The following is a 22,845-nucleotide window of genomic DNA, read 5'->3' on the forward strand; positions in this document are numbered from 1 at the left end:
TTTTGAAATTATTTTAAAAAATTTGTCAATAAGATAATTTTCATTTGGAAAAATTTTTACGAAAAAAATTTTTTTTTTTTTTATTCATTTTGTAAAGAAAATTAAATTTGAAATTTTTCAAGTCAAGTTTTAATCAACTTTTGATGGATTTCAAAGCTAAAATTGAATAAATATTCATTCTAAAGATGATTTTCATCAAAATCTCCTTGATTTTTGAAGAAATAAAAAAAAAAAAATTTTCAAGACCGTTTTTTCGAAAAAGAAGAAAAACGGTCATGAAATTTTTCAAGTCAAGTTTTAATCAACTTTTGATGGATTTTAAAGCTAAAATTGAATAAATATGCATTCTAAAGATAATTTCTATGCATATCCCCTCGATTTTTGATGAAAAAAATTTTTTTTTTTTGGAAATTAAATTTTTTAATTTTTATCAATTTCTCACATAAAAAAAATTGAAATTTATGATAAATGAATTTATTTAATATTAAATATATTTTTTTTAATTACACATGACAACATAAAATTACAAGCAAAAAAAAAATTAAACAAAAAAATAGAAAAATTCTCGGAATGTGACTTTTCAATCCTCGTGCTGAATAAGATTTGGATTCATTTCCATATCTAGCATGGGATTACTGCTTGACGAGCGTCTTCCGAGTGCCGCCATCAGATAAATCACAAAAACGAAGAACAAAACGCCCGCTATCACCTTGAACGATGTGCGCTTGTAGAAGGGACGCGATGCGGGAGCGTAAAATCGTCGTGACCATCGGGAAAAAATTTCGCGCGGCGTCCTTCGTTGATATTTGTTGTCATCGCGATCCGACGAACCGATTGGCGGTTCACGGGCGAGCAGTGGTCGACGACTTTCTCCTAAAAAAATTAAAAAAAAGGTAAAAAAAGATTTATTTTTTTTTAATCGAAAAACGGGACTTACGGATATCACTTTCGATATTCAAAATACTATGTGAGACTTCGGGTCGCGGAATTGCCTCGCTGCCGACGATAAAGTCACTCTTTCGACTTTGAGCCGCGCTTTCTTTTGGCATTGGCGGCGTAAAAGATGCCGTTAGTTTCTCGTGTGAGAGCTAAAATGCAAAAAATCAACAAAAAATGTCAAAATTTCGACGAAAAAACGTCTTACCAAAGGCAATCCGAGCTCATTTCGTCCCCAATTGACCTGAGAAAGTCTATTTCGCAGCGCCTCACACACGGGCGACACGAGATTTGGCGGCGGAAATATCGGATCCGAGCACATGGGGCATTTCCGACCTGACGGCGCCGTATTTGAGGGCAGCGAAAGCTGAAATTGGTTCAGGCAGTCCCAATGAAAAACATCTAAAAGCAAAAAAAATTAAAATTTGCCCGAAATTTGGGTGTGGAAAGGTCTCACGATAGCAAATTAGTCGAACGCAATCCTGTTCGTTGTCTTCCGCTTGCAACGCATTCCCGCAAAGTTTGCACGAGCTATCATAGTCACTGTCTTTGAGCCATTGCAGGTAGGATTGAATGATGCACTGATAAAAAAAACGTCGAAAGTAAGTAAACAATCGAAGAAATTGACGAGAAATTCTCTTACCTTGTTGTGCTGCCGGACCATGCAGTGCTCGCAGACATTTACGCGATGCTCGAAGCAGAACTGGTTAGTCACTTGTCGCTTTGGACACTTGCAAAGACCCATTTCTGTTGGAAATTCAATTAAATTTGTGCAGAAATTTCAGGATGATACCCGTGAAATTTTTCTACAGACACATCATCATTAGGGTTCGGAATGGATGACAGGTATTTGTCAAATATTTTAGAAAAATTTAATTTTTTTTGTAAATATTTGGATTTTTTCAAGCGGTTTTTTGAGAATATTTTATGAAATTCTTTAAAATTTATTAAAAATTGAAAATTTATTGATTTTTCATACAAAATTTTAATTTTTGGTGAAAAAAATTTTTACTCTGAACCCTATTTTTTTTGAAAAATCAGCTGTTAATAACAGTTACTCAGATAAATTTTGACGTTTAATTTCTTTTATTTTATTTAGAAGACCTGTTAAGAACTCAAAATTATTCAAAAATAAAAATTTTCTTCTGAAAAACTGAATAAAATTGAAGAATATAAAAAATTAAAAAATTATTTAAATTTTATTTTTTTCAAATTTCTTAATTTTTATTTTAATTTTATTAAAAATTTAAGGTTCATTATAAAGAATAAAAAAAAAATTAGAAAAAAATTAAAAATTTTCAAAATTGAATAACAAAATTCCAAATTAATTTTTTTTAATTTAAAATTTTAATTTTTTATTTAAATTTTAATTTATGTCAACATTTTTAATTAAATTTTAATTTTGATTTTAATTTTTTTAATTAAATTTTTAAAAGTAAAAACTTTAAATCTAAATGTTTAAAATAAAATAATTTAAATAAATATAATTTTCATTTTAAATTTAATTTTTCATTTAAAAATGTATTTTTTTTTTGTTTTTGAAAATTTTGTTTATGAAAAGAGTAAAGAAGAAATTTTTTTAAAAATTTAATAGAATTTTTCTTTTTAGTTTCTTATTTTAGTGAAACTCTAAAGTTTTTTAAAACCTTTTTTTAATTTTTTTTAAGTTTTTGAATTTGAAGATAAAAAATAAAATTTTGGTAGAATTTGACTAAAAAAAATAATTTTTTTAATTTTTTTCGTTATAGATGTGTTCTTTTAGAAAATTTTATTTTCATTAAAAATTTATTTCTATTTTTTTTTAATTTGGAAAAAATTTTTTTTTCAAAAAAATCAAAAATGGATTTTTAAATAAAAAAAAGTTTAAAGTTTTTAAATAAAACATTATTATTCAAAAATTTTATCAAATATTTGGATTTTACAAAAAAATTGTATTTTTTTTTTTATTTTGATTTTATACAAGTAATCATCAAATATTTTACATAAATTTTTACGTCTAGAATTAAGAAAAATTAAGCAATATTTAGCGATTTTATTAAAAATTAATAAGGCTGCTCCAAATTTATTTCGAACTTTTTGTCCCAAAAACTTTTTTTTTCAAAATAAGGGGGAGGGGGTAGAATAAAAAATTTTTTTTGAAATACTTATTTTCATACAAAATGACAAAATTTTAGCAAATAAAAAATTATTATTCAAAAATTTAATCAAATATTTGAATTTTACAAAAAAATTGTAAATTTTTTTTTTATTTTAATTTTATACAAGTAATTTTACGTCTAAATATATTTTTACGTCTAAAATTAAGAAAAATTAATAAGGCTGCTCCAAATTTATTTCGAACTTTTTGTCCCAAAGACTTTTTTTTCAAAATAAGGGGGAGGGGGCATAATAAAAAAAAAATTTTTGAAAAAAAAATTAAAAAAAAAAAAATAATTTTTGAAAATTTGAAAAAAAAAATAATTTTTATAAAAAAAATTTTATAAAAATAACTGTTAAAAAATTTTTAAAAATAATTTTTTTGAAAAAAAAATTAAAGAAGAAAATTTATGTTATTTATATTTACGATTTTTAATAAAAAAATTCTTAAAAATTATGAAAATACAACAAAAAACGATCAATTTTGATGAAATTTCTAACCTTTTTTTTATTTTTCCACATTGGATTTTCGACTTTTGAAATGGGGCATGGGACAAAAAGTCCAAAAAAAAATTTGAAGCGGTCTAAAAATTTCGTTAGCCCCAAAAAGCCCTTTTTTGTGTGCTTAGGTGGGTCACTATATAATCATCATCATCAAAAATTTCGTAAAAATATTTAATTTTTTTTGATGGTTTGATAAAAATTTTGAATTTATTTCAAACAAAAATTTTATTCTGAACCCTAATTTGTCCAAAAAACAGCTGTCATTTAAAGTTTTTTTTTAATTTTTAAAATTTTTCGAATGTAAGAAAATTTTAGGTGAAAAATAACCAAAAATCAATAAAAAACCACAAATTCTCATTAAAACTTTGAAAAATTTTATTTGATTTTAGTCCTAAAAATTAACTTAAATTAATTCTAATTGCCCTTAAACATGCTCAAAAGTGCCTGTTTCTCCTTTTCCTTCTTCTTCACGACATCGATGCTCCGATTCCGCCACGTACTTTTCCTCAACTTAATCGGGCGACTTCCCACATACCGTCCATCCATCTCTTTCATGGCTTTGATAAAGTCCTGCGGATCCTTAAAACTCACGAAACCGTATCCCTTACTTTTGCTCGTCCTCTTATCGCGAATCACCTTCGCCCGCTGGAACGACGGATATTTATTAAAAGTTCGCGTCAGCAGCTCGTCGTTCACGTCATTCCCCAAATCGCCGCAAAAAATCCTGAAATCATCGTCAGGCCAGTCGCTCAACGAGTGATCCTCCCACGTTTGTCCGCCGGCAACGCGAACAGTTTTCCGGTCCTTTGCCGAACGTTTGTCTTTTCCGAAAGATTGCAGCGCCGACGACGCTTTCGCCGCTTTGATAATTTCCTCCGCAATGGGATTCGGGCCCGAATTTTGCTGCTGCTGCTTTTCGGCTTTTAATTTTTTGAGTTTTTGCGTCGCCTCGAATTGCAGCTTGGAGATGTCGAACATCGGTTGTTTCGGTTCCTCGGGCTCGGCGGGCGGCATGGAGTTGTTGATGTTGACGGTGGGCGTGGCGCGATACAATTTCGGAGCGCTGCTGACGATAGCGGGACTCGGCACGGAGGAGTACGAGCGCGGTTGGAGAAATGCGGGAATTGAGGGCGGCGGCGGGATAACAACGGGCGCTGCTTGTTTTGGGGCTGACGAAGCGAGTTTTTGTTGCACTTGGTTGAAGGTGTTGGAGCCGATGGCGGGACGAGCGATCTGCGATGGGACGAACATGTTCGTTGAGGAGCTGGCTTTGGAGATTTCAGCTTCAAATCTGGTAAGAAAAATAATTTTTTAGTGATTTTTCGGGGAATTTTAATTTTTTTAAGGTTACCTGGACATCTCGTCTTCCATATTTTTACGTTTTGAACCCATTTTGGGCTTTTTTTCCCTGGAAACTTCGAGAAAATGCAAGAAATTCACGGAAATCGTTTGAAAATGTTTTGTTTTTGTCCCGATTTGACACTTTCAAAACTTGAATTAGCAAAAAAAAATTGTTTTTGACACTTGACAGCGCCGTCAAACAGCAATTACTTGCGAGAGCCTTTAAAAATCATTTCAAATCGGAGTAAAAAGGCATCTTCTACCCCCACAGCCGCATTATTTTAGTTATTTTCCGTTCACTGGGCCTTTCGGGAGAGCGCAACGCTTGAAATGTCGTCCGTCACGCAGACCAAAACCTCGGAAACGCCAAAAGTGCAGCCGCGTGCATACGGAAAAATAGTTTTGACCTTAGAAAATTGCATTTTGCCCGATTTGGACAAGCCCACGCCATCGGAGGCAGATGGATTGGATCGCGAAACGGAAACGGACTTGCGAATATTGGGATGCGAGTTGATCCAGACAGCGGGAATCTTGCTGAAACTGCCACAGGTGAGATTTCTCTTTCGCGCAGTAAACGTTTATAAACGCCATATTGAAATTAGTGCTGGTTGTTGTTGTTGTAGCTGAGCGAGTAGTAAATATTAATCCTTTTTTTGTCACTTTTTCGGAAAATGTTGTCTGATTTTGTGTTATCGACGGCCCTGGAAACACGAATGATTCGCGATTCGAGGAGATTTTCACAAATTTCATAAAATCAAGAGAAAATTAAAGATTTTATGGGGAAAAATTTGAAATATTCTTAGATTTTTTTCTCAAAAATTTTCAAAAATTGGATTTTCAGTTACAAATTGGAAAACTCTTAAACTCTTCTTAGATTTTTTTGTCAAAAATTGTCAAAAATTATTTTTTAACAAAAAATCTTAAATTTTTTTTTCCAAAAGATGTTTAAAATAATTGATTTTAATTAAAAAAAATGTAAAAATTTTAATTTTTTTAATTTTTCTCCAAAAAATGTTCAATATGTTGCAATTTTTTTACAATTTTAAGTGGGAAATTTTTAATTTTTTTCAAAAATTTTCGAAAAAAATTATTTTAGGTAAAAAAAATTAAAAATTTCTTTGGTTTTTCGCAAAAATTTTTCAAAATATTGGATTTTAAGTCAGAAAAATGGAAAATTTTTGAATTTTCTCTCAAAAAATGTTAAAAAAATTAATTTAGGAGAAAAAATTTCGAGATTTTAAAATTTTTACATACAAAATTTTAAAAATATTGGGTTTGAATGAGGAAAAAATTGGGAAATTCTTAAATTTTTACTACCCTGCTCTGAGATTTTTTTAAAATTTTTGTATCTATTTGTCAAAAAAAAATTGCACCAAAAAAATTTTTTCATTCATAAAATTATTTCAAAATTTTTTTTATATTTTATGATAAATTGTAAAAAATAAAAAAAAAATAATTTTCCCAATTTTTTAATGGAGCCAATTACAAAAAGTAGAAGAAAAAAAAATCAAAATTTTAAAAAATGTTTAAAATAAAAAAATTTTAAAAAATCTAAAATTTTTACAATTTTTGTCAAAAATATGTTTAAAAAATTATTTTAAAAATTAAATTTTTAATGAAAAAAATTTAGAATTAATTTTTGGGAAATTAAAATTTCACTTGTGAAAAATCAAAAATTTTCCAGGTTCAACATCTGTACCCCGAAAATTTAAGAATTTAATTTTTCTGTAGTTCTGAATGATTTTTTTTTAATTTTTAACTTTTTGCTTAATTTAATTTAAAAAAAATATTTTTTTTTTCATTCCCACAGGTCGCCATGGCAACAGGTCAAGTTCTATTCCAGCGCTTCTTCTATTCCAAGTCCTTTGTGCGTCACAGCATGGAAGCCACAGCAATGAGTTGCATCTGCCTCGCCTCCAAAATCGAAGAAGCCCCCCGACGAGTTCGTGATGTCATCAACGTTTTTCATCACATCAAACAAGTGCGCGCCCAAAAGTAAGTAAAATTTTTTTTTTGGATGAGAAATTTTTTATGAGATTTCTTATCGCGTTTTGTGCTGGAACACAAAAATTAATCTCTTTTCACTATCAGTTTTGTAGGTAAGACGCATGATTTGACAAAAAAAAATGTGTGTCCTCAAAGATGTGAGTGGGGGCTAAGTTTAAGCGCCTCAACCAAGAATTCTATTTAATTAAAAATAAAAAAGTGTTTGTTGAAAAATGAATTGAAAAAAAAATCCCCGACGTAGTTTCTCGTGTATGGAGCCTAAAAGAAACGGGAGTCGTGCCAGAATTTGCAGGTAACTCAATTTTTGCGCTTCTTTTACGCTCGATACATGGGACGTAAGTATTTTTTTCTAACGAAGGGGGTCTTAAATTTTAATTTTTACTTTAATTTAAACGAAATCTAAACTTTTTGAGACATTTTTTAGCATTTCGATTGTGTGGCAGACCGGAAGCGGCGACGCCGTCGACTTCAGATCCGCAAATGCTCGTCAGCAACTCGTCGTTCGTGGTTGTTTTGGCACTTTTTTGAACTGAGACCCCATATTGAGACATCACACATCGCTCGTCATGTCGTCGTCGTTGACTTTTTTGCATCTCTAATTTTTTTTTCGCATGATTTTTCGTTGCAGACCGCTGACGCCCGTCATCCTGGACCAAGCGTACATAAATTTGAAGTCGCAAGTGATCAAGGCGGAACGTCGTGTCTTGAAGGAACTCGGATTTTGTGTGCATGTCAAGCATCCCCACAAGCTGATTGTGATGTACTTGAAGTATTTGGAGTTTGAGCAGCATCAACAGATGATGCAAATGGCCTGGAATTACATGAACGACTCATTCCGGACCGACGTTTTTATTCGATTCCAACCCGAGAAGATCGCCTGTGCCTGTATTTATCTCACGGCACGCACTTTGGGCATCCCCCTGCCCAATAATCCGCCGTGGTATGGCGTTTTCATGACAACCGAGGCCGAAATCATCGATATTTGTTTCCGGATATTGGCGTTGTATCGTCGCAAGAAGCCCTCGATCGAAAAACTGGAAAAAGCAGTGGAAGAACTGAAAGATGCGTATCAGGAGCAACGGAAAAAAGACAAACCGGGGCAAAGTACGCCGCCTGCTGTGGTGATGGTGGATCGCACGAACGGGTCGCATAATGCGTGGGGCGGATTTATATCGAGAGCGTTGCCCGTGACCACAACCGATGACAATGACAAGGAAAAAAGTCCATCGAAGAAACAATCATCTAAGAGTAGGAGTCGCAGTAGGAGTAGAAACAGTAGATCGACGTCACGAAGCCCACCGGATGACAAATATCATCATCGACGCGGCAGGAGGAGCAGGACACGGAGCAGGAGTCGTTCGAGGACGCCGTCGCATAAGAAGAACAAGAAGAGGAATTATTCGAGGTCGAGTTCGCCGTCGCCGATTCGGTCGAAACATAAGAAAAGGTGAGATTTTTACAATTTTTTTTTTAATTTATGTAATGAGCGAAAGTGTTTTACCCTCGGTTTTACCTTAAAAATGAAATTTTTTTAAAATTTAAAAAAAAATTCAAAAATATTTCTGAATTTTACCAAAATGTTCAAAAAATTAAAAATATTTGTTTGAAATTTTTTTATTTTTTAAAAATTAATTAATACTATTCATTTTAAATACAACTCTGAAATCAGACCAAAAGTCGAAAAATAAATGAAAATTTATAAATTGTTGAATATTAGGTTTTAAAAATATAAAAAAAAATTCCTGAAAATAAAATTAATAAAAAAAATAAATTCTTCGTATAAAATTAAATTTTTTTTCCCAAAAATTTATAAAAAAAAAATTTCAAAAAATATTAAAACTTATGCAAAAAAATAATTTAATCAATTTTTCACTGATTTTTTATCAAAAATATATAAGAAACGGGTTAAACAAAATTTTGAAAACATTTTTTTCCACACAAAAAGAAAAATTTTAAATAATTTTTTTTGTAGATTATTTTTTTTTTCAATTTTAAAATTAATTTTAAAAAGTATAAATTCATAAAAAAATTAAAACAAAAAATAAATATTTTTAGAGAAGGAGAGAAGATGATAAAATAATTTAAATAAGTTTAAGTTTTTTAATTTCTTGAAAATTTTTGAACTAGAAAATTTTAACTTTTTTAAACTACTCTCTTTTGGATTCTAAAATTAGGTATCGGATTTTATTTATTTAAAATTTAAATTTTTTATTTAATTTTTTTTTTTATTTATCTAGAGCTCTCAGTTTTTGAATAAAAAAGCTTAAAAATGACAAACACAATTTTAAACAATTTTTATTTTTAAATGTAACCCAAATGACTATGAAAACTCAATTAATTAGGCCAAAACAATAAATCTAAATGTTTCAGGTTTCCTCCCACCTAATTTTTTCTGAAAATCATAGGTTTCTGAGAAAATTCAAATTTTAGTACATTTTTGACCTAAATTCTTTTGAAAATGATCAAAATTTCCGTTAAAATCAGTTGAAAATTAGATATTTTCATACATTTTCAAATTTTTAGTGAAAAATGATCAGTTTTGTAAAGAAAAATATTCATCCCTCCTAATTTTCAAAATTTATGTTAAAAAACATGTAAGCTTCTTGACAATTATAGAGAAAAGTGAACGTTTTTACACTAAAAGATACTCGATACTCGATATACATCCTACCTAATGTTCAGAAGGTCTATGAAACGTGAAACATTTGAGTATCTTGTTTTGGCCTTAATTAAACAATCGCTTTATTCTTCCAAAATTATCCAGAATATCGCCAGCACGTCTATCTTTTTTTCTCTCTGCCACTTTTTATTTTTATTTTAAAAATAATTTTTTTTCGGAAAAACCATTAAAAATTTTATAAAAACTATTTTAAAATATTTCAAAATTTCTGAAGTTTTTCAAAACATAAAAATTTTAAGATAAAATTTAAATTTCTAACAATATTCTAACTAAAAAAATCTAAATTCAGAAACACTTATTCCCAATAAAATTTTTACTCAAAATATAATTTTATTTAAATTTTAAGATAAATATTTTTTTTGAAAAAAAAAACCAAATTATAAAATATTTAAAATTTTATTTTCATATTTAATTTAAGTAGGTATTTAATGAATTAATCAATAAAATTAACGATACTTTTAATACTTTTATACTTTAATACTTTAATACTTTAATACTTTTAAAATAAAAATAAAAAAAAAATATTTTTCAAAAATTTGGATAATTTGAAAAACTAATTTAATTATTTTTTTAAAACTGGAACATTTTTCTCATTAAAATTTTTAATCAAATATTTCATCTAATAAAAAATCTAATCAAAAATTTTTTTTAATTTTTTTCAGTGATAAAAAATACGACAGACGTTCCCGTTCCAACGACCGCTACACAAACGGCGACAAACGTGATCGTTCCCGGGACCGCTACGACTACGACTACGATCGCTACGAGCGAGATCGCGACCGAGACCGTTACGATTCCAAAAGTTACTCCAAAAGTCGGCGATCTCGCGAAAAGGATCGCAGCAACGGCAAGGACAAGTATCGCAGTGACCATCATTCGTCGAGCAAGTATCGCGACAGATCACGAGACCGAAGGAGATAAATTTATTAAAAAAAATTGTTAAATATTGATATCTAGTTCGTAAGTAGTTAAATCGTGAGATACAAAAGAGAAACTATTTTATACAATTTAAAACAAGAAAAAAATAGATTTTAATACAAATAACGAGAAAAGACAAAAAAAACTTTGATTTTCGGTGTAATTACGGTCTCGTCTCAGGTTTTCATGAAAAATCGGCAACTTTAAAATGAAAGAAAAAAAAATTAAGAAAAAAATGTTAAAAAGAGGCCATTAGACTTACCTACTTTTAGCAAAAAATAAGAAAAATGTTAAAATAAAAAATAAAAAGTTCAAATTTTTCGTTTTTTTCGATCTCGAACTTGTCAAATCTGTCATTTTGTAAATAAAAAATGGATCACTCCGTTCCATCTTCCTCCAAATCCGGATTTTCCAAGAATTTTCACACGGAAATCAATCAAGGGTACGACGAAGAGTGGCGTCAAGTGCTTCCCGACCTGGAAACCGACCAAACCAGCTCATTTTCGTTCTTTTTGAACCTTTCGACGTCATTTGACTTCCTTTCAACGCTTTGTCAACAATTAAATTTGTCCACTGAGACCGAATTTATCGCCTTTGACTGTCTCGAAAATTTATTGGAAGCGTTTTTGCAACACTTGACAGTCTCAATTGACGAAGAAGCGGCCGGCGATGTTGAGAAAAAGGAAATTTTCTGGCAGGAAACGCACAAAAGCTTCGAAAATGACGTTCCTTTCGTGCTTTTTTTGACTCTCAGTATCGCAGCAAAGTACGTGGATGCCGGAACCACCTTCGATTTGCATAAAGTTCAAGAATTGGTGCAAAAAGTCACGGAAAATGAGTTTTCCTTGCAAGATTTGAACGAACGCGAGGCAGTTTTGTTCGAAATGATGCATTTCAAGGTCAATCGACCGGTGGCGCTGCATTCCGTGGAGCAAATGATGAAGATGATCTACGACCGGAACGTGGTTGGGATGAAATTGAGCCAATTTTTGGATGTTGGGACCGAGACTTTGCGATTTGCGTATCTGGAAAAGCATAAAATTTATCAAAAAGTCAAGGGAGACTTGCCGGACGAGTCACTTTTTAAGAAATTAACTGGAGATAAGGTCTTGTTGGCAGCAGCAACGGTCTTTGCAAGTAAGATTTTCCACAAATTTAAAGAAAAAATATTTTTTTTCTTGAAATTTTTGATTTTTTCCTTAGGTTGCAACATCACAAACTGCCCCGACGCGTGGATTAAGCAAATTCTCCTGCAATTAAGTGACACGTGTTTGTACAAAGAGGACGATATCGTCAAATTAGGCACCGCAATCCTCCAAGAATTAGAAGATTAAGTCACTCATTCGTTCGTTTTTCTCTTGTTTTCTCGGAAATTTCAATAAAAACTTCCTCCGTTGAGTGATTAGCACAAGAGTCACCCTACTTAATTCTCGTGTATGTTTTCATTGATTAGCCAGCGACATGAGGAGATGCGGTTTGACAAGTTTCTGATTATTTGTTCATTTTTTTATTTTCGTTTGCCGCCCTCCGATGTGAAATGCCGGTGCAAATCGACGTGCAATGCGATGTAATGCCCTGCAGGGAAACGGAAAATACGGAAAAAATTAAGGGAAAAAGGGGAATGCACGTTATTATTATGTAAAGTTTTGTGTTTTTGTTGAGTAGAAATATTTTTGGGGTGACTTGTGTTAGGGAGGGACACTTAGCGATAAGAAATAATTTTTATGAATTTTTGATGTTTTTGACTGAATTTGGATTTTTTAAATATTTTCGGTAGAATTTTATTGATTTTTAGTTGTTTCGTGATATTTTTTTCCTAAAATTAATTCTTTTGAATCACAATTTATTTTTAAATTTGTAATTTCAATTAAAAATTCGTCAATTTCGGGCATTTTTGATTGAACTTCATCGATTTTTCGAAATTTTTTTACTCCTGAGTACAAATTTGAATTTTTTTTTGTTGTTTTTATCAAAATTTTTCAAGTTTAGTAATTTTTTAATAAAATTTAAAAAAATTCTGGAAATGAAAAAAATAAAATGAAGTAAGTTCTGAAATTTTTCGTAAAAATAACTCGTAAATAATAAAAAAAAATTTGAAAGTTTTTAAGTAAAAATCAAATTAAAAAAACAATTTTTGAAATTTTTGATTAAAATAAAAATTTTACATTTTTTTTCGATAATTTTCTGATTTAAAACAATAAATTTTTGCGAAATATTGTATTTTAATCATTTAAAACTTGTCAATTTGGGTAATATTTGATTTAAAAATTTCAATTTTGATATTTTTGGTTGAAAATTTGAAAAAAAATCCAATTTTAATTCTGTTTTAATAACTTTTTTTTAAAGAAATTGGTTAATTTTCAATTTTTTTTACTTCAAATTTGATAATTTTTGTCATTTTTAATTAATATTTTTCAAAAAAAAAAAAAATAATAAATAAAATAAATTCTTGAAAATTTTTGAAAATTATTTTATAAAAATCTAAAAACTTTTAATAAAAATCAGCTAGTTCTTCGAATTTTTATTTTATTCAAAAATTTATTGTTAATAATTTTTCAATAAATTCATTAAATTTTTATTTTAAATCAATTATTTTTTTTATAAAAATTTTTTCAAATTTAATTTTTTTGTTGGTTGGAACTTTGTAAATTTTTTTAAGTTTTTTATTTTAAATTTTTGAATTCTTATAATTTTTATCAGGGTCGAAAAAACTTTCGACTTTTACTTTTGACTTTTTACTTTTTAAGGCTTAAACTTTGTCTTGAGTAAAAGTAAAAAATATTTAGACTTAATAGGCTTTTTCCTTAAGCTCAAGTTGAAGAACGAGTAAAAAGTCAATTACTTTTTGACTTTTTGCTCAAATTTTTGAAAAAAAAAATTTTTTTTTGGAAAAATTTTCCGAATTAATCAAATGAATTGACTTGAGTCAAATTAAAATTGACTTTTACTAAAGCTTAAAGTTTTATCGATCCTGATTTTTATACAAATTTAGTCAACTTTGATTTAATTTAGAAAAAAAATTCAAAGTTAAAAACTTGAAATAAAAATTTAATTTTAATTAGATTTTTTAAAAAATAGTTTGAATTTAATTTAATATTAACTTTAAAAATAATTTTAATTTATTTGAATTTTTTTAAAATTGTGCGTCAAAATTCAAAATAATTCTTAAAAACCACTCCTGCCTACTTGATAAAAAAAACATTAATGCACCCTCAACTAAAATTCCTGCTCTACGCAAAACTTCGTTCAAAGGTCCTTTTATTGATAATAATTTTCCTCAATTTTCCTCTCTTTCTCTCGCTTTGCGCTCTTTTTCGTTCTCTTTTGTGTCGAAACAAAATTCACTCACACACACACACAAACGCAAGGAAAAACTTTTCCGATCAAATTCTATGATAAATTGTGAAAGTAAGCGGGAGTCCTTTTACATGCCGTTTGTCTTTGTCGTGGTGCGGCGCGCGTTCGTATATATCTCATCTGATTTTCCCGTATGTATCTACGCGCCGCCATGCGACAGACAACCCCCCTTAATGCACATTGTGTGAGTGTGTGTTTGTGTGCGTTCGGCATTTTCGTTTGTTGTTGTCACGGAGGAGCGCATACTGTGGAAATTATTGTAGCAGTAGCCTTTATAATAAATACGAACTTTGTGTTATTGTGACACGGTGTAATAGTTTGTCTAAGGATATTTTTCTACATTTATTCGGTTCGCCTCGAATTTTGACGAAAATTCTAATCGGAAAAAGTGTGTTTCATTCAGTTATTTCGCAGCAAAAGTCTCGTTAGTTCTTCGTTATCGGTAACGCTGATCGGTGGCTCGTAACTACTACCACTAGAGGTCAAACAAAAGTGAAGCAAAAAAAAATACTTTTTTTAGTTGGATTTTGTGTTCGAAACAAAGACGAATTTTCGCGTTTTTCGGTTCGTTTTAGTTCTTCCATTTTTCTGCGTTCGAGACTTTTTTTTCGAGTAGTTGTGCCTTTTCTGCCATTTCTACTGGATTCGGAGCTTCTCATCGACTTTTCAACAGATTTTAGCCAAAAGAAATTACGTAAAAAGACAATCTTGATAAAAAAAAGGGAAAAAAAGTGAAGAGACACGTTCGCAACATTTAGAAAAAATATTACATTAAATATTAATGGTGTAACATTCATTGCGAATATTGAACCAGACACGGAGGGGTTGAGTGATACATCTCTCAATAATTTTAAAAAATAAAGTAAAAGTGAAACGATAAGAAATTCAAAGAAAAAGTGCTTTCTCAAAGTGTCAATTTTTAAAATAGCTAAAAAAGTGCATTTCTGTGTCTCTACATCTATAGAAAAAAAGTAGGAATTTAGCAAAAATCTACACTTTACACTACAGGGAATCATCGTTTCATTAGGTAAGCAATCCATTTTCGACGATTTATTTCATCAATGTGCTATAATCGTTATTGGCTATAGACGTGAGGCGGGAGCAATTAATGAATTTGTTTCACTTTTTGTGAAATTTTTCGATGTGAAAATGTTGAGTTAGTGCTTTTGATTAAAAATAAGTCAAAATTAGTTTAAATTTAAAGATAAAAGCTTAGTAAAAGTTGAAAAAAATCCAAAAGAGGAATTAAGTGGAAAACTGTAGAACCTTTAGGTAAATTTAATCGATCAGTGGTACAAATTTCAAGAATTTTATTTCATCTAAATCTTTCAAAAGGCAAATAAAGAACCATCCAGCACTAAAGAGTAATGGGATGATATGAAAATTGCTTATGCAAAAGTTATGATATTCGCATTGAGTAAACATTATCTCGCCATCAGTTGTTTCTCGAAAGTCCTGGGTCATTTGAAGCGGCAGTAAATTTTAGCGAAGCAGACCGAATTCTTTTGAAGTATCTTAAGGAAATTTATGTAGGATACCTTCTTTGATTAGTAAACAAGTGCATGGTGATCACTCCTAAGGGCAAGAATGTTCAGATCCCGCCTATTTGTGTCAATGAAAAACAAATTGAACGATTCCTTTGAGTATCTTGGGCTCACTTTAAATGAGCATCTTTTATGGAATGATTACTTTAGGTGCCTTAAGTCGAGGTTGTTTCCAATACTGGCTATGCTGAGAAAGTCCGCTCCATAGAAGCATTGGAAAAGACAAAATTGAGTGTTTATTATGCACACTTTCACACACACTTGACATACATGTCCGATATTTGGGGATCTGCGCTACAAAGTCCCCTCTCTAAGTTGGCAAGGCTTCAAAACAAGGCGATACGATATGTTTTCTGGAAGGAATACAGGAACGATGGCTTGTCTACTGATCAGATATACAGGAAATACGGCATTCCGAAACTGAAATCAGTTATAGACATGAGCTTCGTAATGACTGCACACAAAATCAGGAACTCTCTTGCCAGGCTCCCTATTTCAATGACAACTGCGTCTCAAATTCACGACAGGGAGACAAGGAGAATGTCTCTCCTGAGGATACCGGCCTCGAAAACCAACTACCTTCGAAATAGCTTCCTCCATAAAGGTATTAACCTCTACAATGATCTCCCATCTTTTTGTAACCTCAACAGATTGCGAACTACACACGAATGCTGCAACTATCGACTTCAAAAATGGAATTATGTTGAAAGTCCTGCTTGCCCTTGTGGAGTCGTCACACAAACAACATAACACATAATGATGGAATGTCCTTTGCTTAAATTCGATGGCGATGTTCAAGATTTAAAAGATTTGAGCCCTGAATCTATCAATTGGCTTATGAATTTGAAACTTTAAAAATGAACTGTTTCCTCTAAATGATACAATTTTTGAAATCATACGATAAATAAATAAATAAGAATTGTCATATCGATTGTCCAATAAAATACCGAAATCTTTCTTTGCAAATTTTTGTTTGTAGAGTTCCAGATTCCAACGGATAAATTGCTGCCAGTCTCTGTAATGAATCTCTCCTTCGGAGATCTTCACATTCACAAGCAACAACTACTCATTAAGTAACTCTTGGGTTTTCTTAAAGATCTGCATGGTACAAATGAATTCACATGACTTGATAGATTTCTTCCATCATCTTCCCAATATCTCGTGGCTTCAACGATGGGCTAAAAGTACTTTCTGCTAAAACCAAAAGTAAAGTTTGGAACTGATCATCAAAACTTACCATTAATCAGCTTTCGTTGAAGTATAACAGGAAACATTCTCCCTCGTTGCATCACCCTAAATTATATTTATTGATAACTCACCTCAACCAATTTCCAATTCACGTTGTAGTCCAGAGCAGTGAGCGAATGAATGATTTAATTTTGCCATGCACGTTCGTTCGGAATTTTTTAACCATGCAACGTGTATTCCGAAAAATGAAAAGAGAGTTTAGTTAAATAAACGTAAATAACGCAAATATCGATTTTATTCATACTCACTGCTTCTGCTGCTGCTGCTACTGCTCTTCGGCACTCGGGTGTATGTCTGTGTTATGGTAACTGAAACTGATTGATATTCATAAATTCATGCGATATTGATTGGAACCGAATCGTTGATTGGAGAGGCAAGGCACAACTGAGAAATTAGTGAACACAAATACACCAAAAAAATTTTCGTGTGTTGGTAAATAAATAAATTCGGGAATATTTGAGTGACACAGGAAGCAAATCAGGTCACATGTAACTAATTTAACTGCACTTAAGGAGTTAAATATTAATGAACGGATGCGAAAGAATTGGCAGGTAGTTGTTATTGTCGTCATTTGTTGTTCGTGCAAGAGAGGAAAATAATCATAACAATAAAAATAGATATCCTGATTTTTTTTGTATTTAATGGTAAGGATGTCGATGCATATTGACATAAATTGAAGGAATGGCCTTTAAATTAACGAAGAACGGAAATTAACGCTAATGGCAAAATACAATTGTTGAAGATATTTTAAACCAAACAACGGATATTTGCGACAAAATTAAAAAAAAAGAAAATTTAGAGAGCTGATAAAAGAGTAAATGACTGATAAGGTTATATATTTGAATCGTGACCTACTTTATTTCGTGGCTTAGTAAAATGCTGAATAATTGTGCATTTTTTTTTGCTCTTGTTTGTTTTATAAAGAAAGACATTTATCGCGCGCTGATAAATTAGGGCGCCATCCATTTACGGCGTCGTATAAAAAGGGAGGTTTTTTGACCCCCACCCCCCCTATAATCGGAAACCGTCGGAATTTAAAGACCCCCCCTAATTTACGACGTACTTTTTAGAAAAAATCTCCCCCCCCCTTTTTCAAGAAAAATTGTTAAAAATTAGCTCAAATTTATATGGGAATTTGTGAAAAATTGTACATATGTACTCAGTAAGTTGAAAAACAGATCAAAAAATTTTGAAGCACTTAAATATTTTTTAAAAATTGAAACAAAAAATCTTAACTATAGAAATTTATGCGACGTGTATTTTTTTTGCTTTTTGTCCCCCTTCGTCGAAATCCACGGAAACTTAGACGCAAACTTCCGATAAATGGATGGCGCCTAGATTAAATTGCTATATTTCCATACATCGCAATTTTACTTTCTTCATTTATCCCATTTTTTTTTATCTTTTTAAAATTATTTGTTTTTTTTTTAAGATTGCAAGCCTTTGTTTCAAAAGTATCTGTCTCAAAAATCTGAGAGTATAAAAAGATGATCATCTTAGTTTTTTACTTATTCTTGGCTCAGAGTCAGACTTGAAAATGTTAAATTTTTTGATAATTATTTTTCTTGCTACGGAAGTAGCAAGTAGTCCAACTAATACATCTGATTTCAAAGATCGTCGTATTATCGGGTAAGAATGAAGCATTTCAAATTTTTTTATAAACTCAAAAGCTGTAAAATTTCAATAGTGGTCAGGAAGTCAACATTAAGGATCGACCGTTTCAAGCTGGACTATTGTATATCAAAAATGGAGTCTTTACCCAAATATGTGGAGCTGTGGTAATACATGTGCTTTACGCTTTGACGGCAGCTCACTGTATTGAACTACCAGAAGAACATTGGCATTACGCAGTTCATGTTGGATCTACACACCGTGACAAAGGTGGAGTAACTACTGCTGCGTGGTGGATAGAAATTCACCCGAATTATAATCCACGCACACATCAAAATGATGTCGCTCTAATACATGGGCATATGTATGACTCTGGTAGACTCAATGTTGGATGCATACCACTAGCTGACTCGTACTTTATTATTCCGGATTATGCACAAGCAGTCGTTAGTGGATGGGGTCGAACGATACCTGGAGTTCCGTCGTCGGCACCTCAAAACTTACGACAAGTCACTGTCAATATTATACCAAATAATAAGTGTCGTTCACCAAAAAGGATATTTTACAATATGATTTGTGCATGGGCATTAGGGAAGGATTCGTGTCAGGGAGATTCTGGCGGTCCATTGACGTATAACGGAAAACTAATAGGTATTGTGTCATTTGGTGCAGAATGTGCATCTCCCATTTATCCAGGAGTTTACACAAGAGTTTCAGCAATCCGTGGATTTGTTGCTGAATACGTAAATCTGACATGTAAGCCATCGTGACATTTTATACTTTTTGTGTATTCATTGTTGAATAAACTGAAGAATTAATTTGAATTCATCTAAAATATTTTCGTGAGACACTCCATAGATTGATCTTTGAATTGAGGATCTTGAATTTGCTTAACAACAGATATTTTTTTCTGCTTCAACGTCAAAGATTCTTTTTCCAGAATTTATACTTCCAAGGTCGAAAATACTTTCAAACGAAAAAAAAAAGAAAACTAAAAACTTTTGATTAAGTAAGTATCAAAATTAAAAACTTTATTTTTCTAAAAATCACAATGAAAAAATGTTATTTTTGGAAAAATTAAGCTTTTAATTTTGACTTCAATCTTTACTTGAGTAAAAGCTTTTAGTTCTCTTTTTTTTCGACTGAAAGTATTTGTGACCTTGCTCATCACAAACCGCATCAACGACCATCTAAACCGCATCGCAATCGTAGGATCGCCAAAGTGCGACTGCGGAAGGAGCTACGAAACGATCGATCATATTCTTTGGGACTGTCACTGATAAGAAACCTGGCATCCAAACTACAACAAGTAGGAATCGACAAAAACATCCCCATATGTAACATCCTTGGATGCAAGAAGCTCGACGCCCTTCCGATAATTGCCAGTTTTTTGAAGGAGAACAGAAAAATTATTTAAATGTCGTCCCTAAAATTTTTTTTGTATCTGTCCTTTTACTGGACCAAGTATGCCATAAGCGATAGGTCAAATTGAAGTACAATATCCTTGTTTTGTAACTAGAAATGGGCGAAAAACGGTTCAGATTGATCCCTTAAGAGATCAGGTTGACCCCTCATGAGTCAATTTGATCCCTTGAAGAATCAACCTGATCCTCTTTTGAGTTGCTCATCCGCAGATCCTGAAAATTGAGTCTTTCAAGTGATCAATATGAACCCTTAAGAGGTCAATTTGATCCCTTTCAGAGGTCAATTTATTTCTAGGGATCATATTGACCTCTTAAGGGACCAAAATGACCTTTTGAAAGATCAACTCGAAAGGCGATCAGGTTGATCCCTTAAGAGATCACCGGATCCCTTAAGGAATCAATCTGACCAGTTTTTCGCCCATAGGGTAAAGCAGAGTAAAAAAATTTCGACCCTGTCTTTGTCTCAAAAAATGATAAGTCAATATTCAGAAGAATGAAATCAGTTCTTTAATCAATGTCCAATCTTGATAAATTTTTGCATGCATGAAACGATCAACTTCGTCATTTACAACATTTAACTTCATTACCCGAGACGATGGTCATTTAACGTCATTCTATCAATTGCTATTCCAATTCTGTCTCCATTATCGATGTCTTTATTATCTCTTTTGCCATCTCTTTTGTCTATTCTGCTTGCAATAACAATAATGATCATCGTCATTTCATGCTCCTGTTTCGCCATTTTCTCGACACAAAATAGGCTGAACCTCTTTCTCTTGTTTCTCATGTTCAACAAGTCCTTGTTGTGCTCGGTAGAACCTCATCCCAATTTAATACTTTTTTTTTTTATCTTTTTTTGTCATGTCGCTTTCTTTCATTATTTATGCATGATGTCATTCTCGTTGCCTGCCATTGTTTCGCATATCTCTCTCGTTGGTTATTTAATACCAGCTGAATTCTCTTTTTTCCGATTTCATGTTGATGTTCATTGAGAGAAATTTAATTTGAGTAACAAGATTTCCCGAAAAACACGGAAATAAAAAGTTTTGGAAGGTCATTAAACTTGTGACGTGCCAATGAGTGTAATAAAAATGAAAATCTATGGAAATGAATGAATATTTAATCCGGTGAATGAGTTGATAAATGATGTTTTTCTTTGTAACAATTTACATACGACATACTATGAAACCTTTTAGGATTGATTAATTTCGTTCTGCGCATTTTTTTTTGTCATGGCGATTCTGGTTTTTAATTAATCTGAAGGATTTCCTTTTGTTTTCTACTTAATTTTGGTGCATTTCGAAGAAAAAATGTCTAGATTGGCGGTCAAGGTAGAAAATTGAAATAAACCACGTGGTTTGAAATGTCAAGGTTACTTATTTAACCACGTGGTATTTTGTTTTTTTTTTGTTAAACCATGTGGTTATTAAGGTAGCATTTTTAAAACAAAGTTAGGTAACTTAATTAACCACGTGGTTTAAAAAACAAACACGTGGTCGGTTTAAAAATTAAAGAACCCACGTGGTTTGCAAAAAATTAATAAATTGTGTCAAACCACGTGGTTTAAAAAGTCTCGTATTTTGAATAACCAAATTCAGAAACCACGTGGTTAAAAATATAAGCTGCTTAAATAACCACGTGGTTTGAAAAATTAAAGAACCACGTGGTTAAAGTAATTGAAAAGCGGTTTCATCCTTTTTTATCCTGATTGACAAATTTTTATATTTTTCTTTGTTCTTTAGAAAAAAAGAAAACTAACTAGACATATTTTTTTGTTTCTTTTCAGACTCATTGTCACTAAAAAAAATTAAAAACCTAGCCAAGAAGAATCTCCAGTCATTTATCATCAAACAATAATATTTTAGTGAAAACTTTGTCGTCTCATCCTCTTCTCGTCCACTCAAAAAAAAAAACAAAAACGTCGTCTTTTGATACATTTTTTCTAGCAAATGCTATGTTGCTCGGTTTCCGAAAGCAAGATGAATCGACGAGCGGACTATAAAGTTGCGGCACAAGACGACGTAGAACTTGAACCGCTAGGCGTCAAGGATACTCCCGAGCATAAACCTAATGGAAACAGTAAATTTGGTAAGTAACGAAAAAAAAAACTCTGCTTTGTCAAAACTTTTCGTGCCCTTCCTCATATTAACACCCCCACTTAGTTGCCTGTACAAAAAAAATGTTTAAACCCGACATATGCACTGTTCTAGTATCGCTATTGTCTGTCGTTGTCGACGACGACGACTCGACATTGAAATAAAAAATTGCATCTCTCAGGCACATAAAAACACGACTAGGATGAACCACGCCACAGTCTCGCATTAGTCTAGCGGTAGAATTTCTTTTGTCAGCGATGGCAAAGTCCTTGATATTGAGAGAAATTTGTAGACTTGTGCACGTAGCAACAACATAGAGCCTCATATCGTAGAAGCAATAACAATATAGACGTTTCGCAGATAAAATAAAATTTTCAACAATTTTCTTATTGTATTAGTGCTCGTCTCTTTCGTGTGTTTATATGCGGTTGCCAACAATACGCGATGGCTTTCGGTGCAATAAAAACAAAAATAAAGCGATAAATGGAAATTTCGTTCTGCTACTCGTTGCTACTTGATGACGAACAGCAGATGGTCGAATGCTCTTTTTGCAAATGCAACTGCAGTTTGGAGAGCAGTTTTCAATGAATAATTCATGAGCGAACCTTGGTGTATCATTAGTTTATGGCGGAGTTATGACGTGTGAAGTTTTGTGAAAAATTTTTTTTTGTGGAATGGAAAGTTTATCATGAAAGTGGTTTTTGTGGAATGGAAAGTTTATCATGAAAGTGGTTTTTAAACAAAATTAGCTAAAGTTGACAGTTTTAAGCTTTTAAAAAATCTTCAGCTCTTAAAAGATTTTCAGCTCTTAGAAAATCTTCAGCTCTTAAAAGATTTTCAGCTCTTAGAAAATCTTCAGCTCTTAAAAGATTTTCAGCTCTTAGAAAATCTTCAGCTCTTAAAAGATTTTCAGCTCTTAGAAAATCTTCAGCTCTTAAAAGATTTTCAGCTCTTAGAAAATCTTCAGCTCTTAAAAGATTTTCAGCTTTTAGAAAATCTTCAGCTCTTCATAGATTTCAGTTTTTAGAAAATCTTCATTTTTT

At 31.6% G+C, this 22,845-nt stretch overlaps 5 protein-coding genes across 5 annotated transcripts; 3 read left to right on the forward strand and 2 right to left on the reverse strand.

Annotated features, from left to right (window-relative positions):
- Positions 1 to 464: 464 nt before the first annotated feature.
- On the reverse strand, positions 465 to 1,757 carry LOC134834564 (zinc finger protein-like 1 homolog). Its single transcript, XM_063849288.1, has 5 exons — positions 1,580 to 1,757; positions 1,394 to 1,517; positions 1,145 to 1,338; positions 938 to 1,088; positions 465 to 873 (listed from the first exon to the last, which is right to left on the reverse strand). The coding sequence occupies exons 1-5, from the start codon at positions 1,679 to 1,681 to the stop codon at positions 581 to 583; spliced, it is 864 nt and encodes a 287-aa protein (XP_063705358.1). The 5' UTR covers positions 1,682 to 1,757; the 3' UTR covers positions 465 to 580.
- Positions 1,758 to 3,934: 2,177 nt separating this feature from the next.
- Positions 3,935 to 5,052, reverse strand: LOC134834400 (RNA-binding protein 42). The gene is made up of 2 exons (XM_063849048.1): positions 4,928 to 5,052; positions 3,935 to 4,867 (listed from the first exon to the last, which is right to left on the reverse strand). The coding sequence occupies exons 1-2, from the start codon at positions 4,966 to 4,968 to the stop codon at positions 3,991 to 3,993; spliced, it is 918 nt and encodes a 305-aa protein (XP_063705118.1). The 5' UTR covers positions 4,969 to 5,052; the 3' UTR covers positions 3,935 to 3,990.
- Positions 5,053 to 5,138: 86 nt separating this feature from the next.
- On the forward strand, positions 5,139 to 10,790 carry LOC134833827 (cyclin-L1). The gene is made up of 4 exons (XM_063848284.1): positions 5,139 to 5,466; positions 6,728 to 6,912; positions 7,553 to 8,371; positions 10,267 to 10,790. Exons 1-4 carry the CDS (start codon positions 5,248 to 5,250, stop codon positions 10,523 to 10,525), a joined length of 1,482 nt encoding a protein of 493 aa, XP_063704354.1. The 5' UTR covers positions 5,139 to 5,247; the 3' UTR covers positions 10,526 to 10,790.
- A 103-nt stretch (positions 10,791 to 10,893) lies between these two features.
- On the forward strand, positions 10,894 to 11,863 carry LOC134835248 (uncharacterized). The gene is made up of 2 exons (XM_063850118.1): positions 10,894 to 11,659; positions 11,726 to 11,863. The coding sequence occupies exons 1-2, from the start codon at positions 10,894 to 10,896 to the stop codon at positions 11,854 to 11,856; spliced, it is 897 nt and encodes a 298-aa protein (XP_063706188.1). The 3' UTR covers positions 11,857 to 11,863.
- Positions 11,864 to 18,208: 6,345 nt separating this feature from the next.
- On the forward strand, positions 18,209 to 22,265 carry LOC134835249 (hypodermin-A-like). The gene is made up of 4 exons (XM_063850119.1): positions 18,209 to 18,300; positions 18,359 to 19,025; positions 21,653 to 21,794; positions 22,201 to 22,265. Exons 1-4 carry the CDS (start codon positions 18,209 to 18,211, stop codon positions 22,263 to 22,265), a joined length of 966 nt encoding a protein of 321 aa, XP_063706189.1.
- The last annotated feature ends 580 nt before the right edge of the window (positions 22,266 to 22,845 follow it).

The sequence above is a fragment of the Culicoides brevitarsis genome, chromosome 3, assembly GCF_036172545.1.
Source record: "Culicoides brevitarsis isolate CSIRO-B50_1 chromosome 3, AGI_CSIRO_Cbre_v1, whole genome shotgun sequence".
Taxonomy (NCBI): domain Eukaryota; kingdom Metazoa; phylum Arthropoda; class Insecta; order Diptera; family Ceratopogonidae; genus Culicoides; species Culicoides brevitarsis.